We start from the raw sequence: 6,789 nt of genomic DNA, 5'->3' as shown, positions 1-6,789 counted from the left end.
GAAATTGTTCCCTCATAGCATGCAAGGTTTCCCCAAAGGAAAATTCCTCAGGTGGAGAGGCAGAAGGGATGGACTCTTCAGCATCAGAGTCTTCGTAAGGGGAATAAGGAGCCTCTGGAGGGTCTGTATTATCTGAATCATCAGAGGAATCATCTGTGGACACTGGCTCAGGGGGCTCTGCTCTAGGCCTCTTCTCTGGAGGTGGATGAGAGGCCCTGTCTGGATGAGGTTGGGATCCCCGGATTAAAGAAATAAGATCCTCTGCCAAGGAAAACATTTGGGAACTGGAGCTGGGCCTGTGAGAGGGGGTCTTAACAGGCACAGTTTTTGTAGCTTTAGCCCTGGCAAAGGCCTTAATGGACATGGCTGCAGGAGGCCTAGCAGCTCCACGTGCAGGAGTTGAGATATCCAAGGGAATAGTGTCAGATAATTCCTGAGAAACCGCAACTTGGATTTCAGAAGCCGATTCCACCAGGTTTGAAGAGGCCTCGGTAGAAGGCATGTTTTCGGCTGAAGGAAGAACCGCTTGCTCGGTTTCAGCCGAAACCGAGACACTCGCGGTTGGCTTAACCACGGTTTCGGCCGAAACCGCGGACCGCGAGTGTCGGTCCTTTTCCTTGCGGTTTTTTGGATATTTGTGAAGTCGGAGGATCCGACGGCATAATATAAGCAAAATCAGAGCCAAAAAACTGCTCAGCAAATTCCGACCGACGTCTAAGCGTCCGTCGGTTAAAAGAACCACAGGCTAGACAAGCTGCGACGTCGTGGTCTGAGCCTAAACAAGGTAAGCAGTAAGAGTGGAAATCTTTATGAGGTATTTGTTTCCCACAAGTTAAACAATTATTCACTTTTTCTGACATCGGCTGAGGCAAGAAAGAGTCCCCAACGGGGTACTTAGCTTTTTAGAAGTCTTCGAAGTAGTATTCGGTAGTAGTAATCTCTGGTTCTGACCGACCGGCACTTGCGAACAGCTTCTGCTTCGGGCGCCACGCGGCAAGAAAGACTGAGGAAAATGGCGTCAGCTGATGCCTTTATACCCGAAGAACTGCAGCTATGACGTCGGGTGAAGAGCGACACCAGCCGAGGCCAGACCCAGACTTTGGAATCCGGCCGACCTAAGGGCTGCCTGACGACAGGACAACCCATTTGTAAGGACTGCAGATGCATCCTTGAAGGACATCTTGAGTTTTTCACCTTCTTGTTCAGAGATGTTATATCCAAAATTGACCTTAGATCCCCTGTCTTTTTTAGTACTAAAAAGAACCTTGAGTAAATGGCTGATCCGACTTGTTCGCGAGGGACCTCCTGGATGGCATTTTTGAAGCATCTTTGTAATTGCTACAGCTGCTGCTCCCTTCGATTGTGTGGTACACATCTAGGAGGTAATTCTTTGGTTTGGGAAGAGTTAAAAAGGGAGAGAGTATCCACTGGATACAATCCTTTCCATCCATCTATCATCATTTGTGATGGCTATGCAAGCTTCTGGTGGCAAGGATAAGCACCCCCGACTGCCTCCAGAGAAGGGCAGCAGGGCAACCCTTCAGGGGCGCTGCAAGGGTCTGTCTGAGAAGAAATCTCGAGACCCTTGACTATGTGGAGCACCTCTGCCTCAAGGATGGCACCCCATCAATATAACCGATTCCCCTTCTGTCTCTAGAGGAAAAGTCTCTCAGACACCTGAGAAGGACCCTGAGATTTCTGGAACCACAGTTTTTTTTACCCCCACCAGATTCCTGGAGAAGGATCTTTGTGGTGTAGAAAAATGGATTCTGATGGCAGAGGTCTTTCCATCCTCCTTGCTCCGGAAGTGTGTGTTTCGTACTGCTGGGCCACACAATGATGAACCATCAAACGGTGTACTGACAAATGACACCTTGAAGGGTTTCACAAAATCACACAACTGCATCCAGGCATGATGTCTAATGGCAATGCCTGAACCGGCTGCCCTTGAAGTACCTTTCACAGTGTGGGAAATTAACCTCATAGATGAACTGGATACTGGCTGAACAGCCATTCTGGAGGAGAAAGCTTTGTGCTCCTCATCCGACATGGACTCTGGGACAGAGATAGAAAGTTCCTTGATTAAGTCCCTTTGTAGCCTGGTAAAGTGGGACAAACAGTTTAATGCTCACAAGGCAAAGGTGGACGAAGCGGAAACTCTCTTTCTGAACCTGTCCAAAGACCTAGACTCCGTGTTAGGGGGATGGACAGAGGAGCTCTCCTGAGTTGGATCCTTTCTGGTGGTTGCCATGATACCCATGGCATCTACTGGGATCCCTTAAGTGAGGTTTGTCCAAGGGAGTGCTTAAGATCTTGTCAGCACACTTGGGTATGGGATCTACTGTGTCTGGGTCCTTCCATGCCCTGGAAGAAACTAAGTCAATAAGAGGATCTGCTGGGGGGGCACCCAGGATGTAGATGGGCCCACGTTGAAAGCCTCAAAAAGCACTGTATCCTCTGCATTTTGAAAGGACCACCCACCCTTCTTACATAATCTCTAAGACATATGCGAGAGACATATATGGGTGGAGACCTAGGGGACCCCTCCCCTTCCTCGAAATCAGTGTCAGTAGTGACAGAGTCCTGCAGGGAATCCAAGTGTCTCCTTTTACAGCTCTTCTTCAGAGAGGCCTCCCTTGGTGGGATGTTCCGGGGAGGGCACAAAAGAAATCTGGGGTTCCACAGTATGAACGGATTGAAGGCTTTCAAGTACAGGCCGTTCCATTGGTAGATGCAGAGTCTCAGGCACAGACTCCATGGAGGTAGGGATCAGTTCTGATGGAGGGAGAACCCGAAGTTTCCTAGGATGGGAGAGGACCCTCTCCACCACTTCAAAAGCAGAATGACTATGAAGACCTGAGAGCCGCCAGTCTGGAGATGCTGTCAAAGCAGGCTTTGCCAGAACCCCTGCAATCATCTACTCTGAGGGGGAAGTTGAAATGAGCCCCCCCCCCGATCTGACATCGAAGCCTCGGCGCCGATATGCACTGGGCACCAACACAGCTGCAGTAGAGCATGTCAGGGAGGTGGTCAGACTGGAAGTAATCACTACCAGATCAAACGTCTCGCTTCTCAAGGCCATCAAATCAGACAACTCCGAAGCAGGAGGTTTGATTAGCGAAGGAGCCATGGGATGGAATACAGAAGGTCTGCTCATGGATCCGGAAGAGGACAGTTCTGGCTAAACCCCCATCTGGATCTGTACCTTCAGAAATTTCCTCATCAGTCTCTTCACCTCATGCTCGGATAAGCTCCAGAATGACCCGACGAAGGAGGACGCTGAAGGTGCCCTGCACACTCTTTTTGGGGAAGTCCTCAAGCAAGGAGACTTCCGCACTGAGACATCCAGATCCGAGGCAGCAATGGGAGCATGGGTAGCTGAGGGGAAGAACCCAGGACAGTCTGATCCGAAGGCCAAGGATCTGATGTTTTAGGCACCTTTTTTAGTGGCTCCAAGGACAACCTTTCAGGGGAATGTTTTCTCTGGTCCCTGGCCTCCTTGTGCTTTTTAGCAGGGGTTTGAGCCCCTGAAGCAGATGGGTTGAGCAGGAGCAGCAGAAGGAAGCAACCCCTTAAGCACCGGCTTGTTCTTGTGGTCCGCCAATGCCCGCGGATTAAACCCTTCACACACCGAGCAGGCAATATCTAAATGAGCTGGGCCTGAAACAGTAGACGCACTCTCTGTAGTGCCCACAGAAGTGCACTTTTTGAAACCCAAAGGTTTGCCAGTTTTTTCCATGACAAACCCAAAACAGACAGACACTTAGAAAAAGAACAGAGAAGAAGAAAGGGAACAGAAGGACCAGACCGCATGGAAGAAACATGCGAGAAAGGAAGTTTTTTTTTTTTTTTTTTTACTTTTAAAACAAAAAAAAAGCTGGAAGGGGAGAGAGAGAGAAGACAATAAGAAAACAAGAACAGCTAAAAGCTGACTGCCAAAGAAATCATTCAGTAAATAACTGGAAGGAGCTCTAGTGATGCAACCTCGATGATTTTTGTACAGTGGCAAACAAGATCAGAGGTAATCTGGGGAAATGAAGCATTACGGGGGAGAGAGCAGGAGCTTGAACTTCGAATCTTCAGCTTGGAAAGTGTCAGAGTTTAATTCAGGGTCTCATACTGGAACCAAAGGTGAAGGAATGAATGAAAACTGACATCAGATTTAATCTTTCTTCACTTATGTAAGACATCCTATGTACTTGATTGCTTCTGCAGTAATGATCTCTTGTGATGTATATTTAGCATTGTAAAATTCACATCAAGTCGGTGTGGTGTTAGAAATGAGACATCGCCACAGTTCTATCAACTTGACTACACATACACTTTGATGTACCAAATCCTGGCAGTAGAAAAATCTAAGTGAAGTATTAAGGTAGATTTATATTAGCATGACCTAGCTGATGCAAAAAAAATCACTTAAAGCAGTACAACTACTTGATAGCACAAGGGAAAGTATCTCAGCAGTTTACATTTTTTTTTTCAATAAGCCTGTTAATATCCCACTTTCAAAGCTGATTTTATAGCTTTAAATACATATATGTGAAACCATTTTTTAAAATTTTATTAGCAAAGTTATTTAATTTTAAACAAAAAGTTCAAGAACCTGTACAATGACACTGCACAGACTAAAGACTAGAGTCTTTAACAACCAAAGAAGTATATGCCCCTAACAGCACTGTGCCTGTGTATGTGAAGTAAATTTGGCCTACATGGCTCTGCATACATACTGCTGAACCAATATGTGCTTATTTAAATTCATTAGTTTATACAATCTGGAGAGATGAGGAGGCTCAAAGTACATTATCAGAGTCAAGTTATCCTCAAAAAAGGGCAGCTGAAAAATGCACTACCCCTTTATCTTGGCAAAATTTTTAATATACAAGGTTAAACTTTTAAAAAGAGTGTACCACAAAACTCTAGTTTCAATGGAAATAAAATACTTAATGAACACAAAAACATTCTGATAACTCCGAAGGCTCCAAATGCTCCTATAAAAGGGTTAGTGCACTTTGTTATGTCACTCAAACAAAATGCACACAGTAACAAAAATCTACAGCCACAAGGCTCAGACGTCCAGCTATCTACAGAGAGAATGACAATTTCCCAGATAAACTATTACTATCGGCAAATATTTCATAACCACATTAAGACCCTTGAATGGATCAATCAGATCATATACTGTCAAATGTAGTCAGAAAATACATATTTCACATACATTTTATGCTGTAAGAAGCATTATTACATCAGTTCATTCCTACAATGTGCTGCTAAAAAGTAGTAAAATGTCAACATCTTCAGAAAAATGATTCTGCAGAAGGAAAAGAGAGAACTGTACAGTGTAGGCATGTTACCTTTAGGTGGGTCTATATTATTTCACTGAAAACTCATTTCATCGAAGCTTAATTCATAGACATTTACTGAAAGCTCACTTCACTGAAGACCCAATTTCACTGAAAGCTCAATTCACTGAAAACCCATTTCACTGAAACTCATTTTGTTGAAAGGTATATATGGCCTATTACCCACTGCTGTGCGAGCCTGGAGTTAGTATATTAAGTAAGGGGGTGTGGGGACACAGCCCCCCACATAATTTGGTTATATGTTCTGTTCCATCTATATGCTTTAAAATATTTACAATATGTGGGGGGCCTGTACCCCCCACACTCGCCTTACTTAATATATTAACTCCAGGATCTCACAACAGTGGGGGAAAAGGCCATATATACCTTTCAATTAAATGAGTTTCAGTGAAATGGGTTTTCAGTGAAGTGAGCTCTCAGTGAATTGGGTTTTCAGTGAAGTGAGCTTTCAGTGAATATGTGTCTATGAATTAAGCTTCGATGAAATGAGTTTTCAATGAAATGATATAGACCCCCTTTAGGTAAGATGTTATTTAGAAATGAATTGTGTGAAAACCGCTGAACAGCTCCATTTAGACCTTGGCATTTGCTACAAACCTGACTGCATCTCTCACATGGAAAGTGGCAATCTACAAGCTGTTGATGTAAAAGCAAATTCTGGCATTAAGGAAAAAAAAAATTATAAATATATTTGCTAAACACATTCCGTAAAATGTACAGCTTTAAGTTTGTATTTAGCCAGTAGGTTGTAAGAATGAATGCATCAAAACACACAAAGGAATGACTGACGCAAATCTACAGCAGCAAACAGACAAATTTAATCACTCATGTCCATGTCCTCTTCATGGTGATCATCACCATTTACTTTTGTTTCTTTGGTAATGTCCCCACTGCTTTTTTCAGCAGATATATCTCTCAGTTTTGGAGGTGGAGAAGGTGACACTGATCTTCTTTCTTCTGATATTCTTTCTTCCGATATTCTTTCTTCCGATCTCCTCTCTTTTTTTTCTTTCTCACTGTCATAGCCTTGCTCCTCCTCATCATAGTCTCTTGTGACCTGCTTTGCAAAACAGAAATATCATGTTAAAACCAACAGCAGCAGCATAAAACTGCTACAAACATATCACATCCCTAGTCTATTCTTCAGCTGCAGTAAAAATGTAACAGAAGCAGCAAGGAAGCTTTGCAATATTAAGGTTACTATGTCAGCACACAGTACTCTTCCCACCTTAATACAAATGTTGTGAAAGCTGTTCTTTATGTTACAGAAACATCAGACATTTAAATACATTAAAATATCAACTATTTCCCAGCGACAACAGCGAAATTTTGGGATATCCAATTATAAAGCAAAAAACACCTTCTGAAAGGTACCTATAATTCAGGGACTTAGGATGCAATGGGAAAAGTACAGTTGTGCAAGAAAACT

The 6,789-nt window shown here is 43.8% G+C and overlaps 1 protein-coding gene across 5 annotated transcripts in view; it reads right to left on the bottom strand.

Moving 5' to 3' along the window:
- Nucleotides 1–5,925: 5,925 nt before the first annotated feature.
- SRSF11 (serine and arginine rich splicing factor 11) overlaps nucleotides 5,926–6,789 on the bottom strand; it is a 1,393,100-nt gene continuing 1,392,236 nt past the window's right edge. For 4 of the 5 annotated variants that reach the window (XM_044085832.1, XM_044085835.1, XM_044085836.1 and 1 more), the window contains one exon: nucleotides 5,926–6,420. In XM_044085832.1, the coding sequence (XP_043941767.1) occupies nucleotides 6,178–6,420 (243 nt within the window). In that variant the 3' untranslated portion in view covers nucleotides 5,926–6,177. The remainder of the gene's footprint in view (nucleotides 6,421–6,789) is intronic. The other variant, XM_044085833.1, reaches the window with a different exon arrangement.

This window comes from Protopterus annectens, chromosome 10.part0, assembly GCF_019279795.1.
Source record: "Protopterus annectens isolate FY-2018-M chromosome 10.part0, PAN1.0, whole genome shotgun sequence".
NCBI classification, from domain to species: domain Eukaryota; kingdom Metazoa; phylum Chordata; order Ceratodontiformes; family Protopteridae; genus Protopterus; species Protopterus annectens.
Note: the sequence above shows the minus strand (reverse complement) of the source record. Positions and strands in the feature narration are given on the sequence as shown.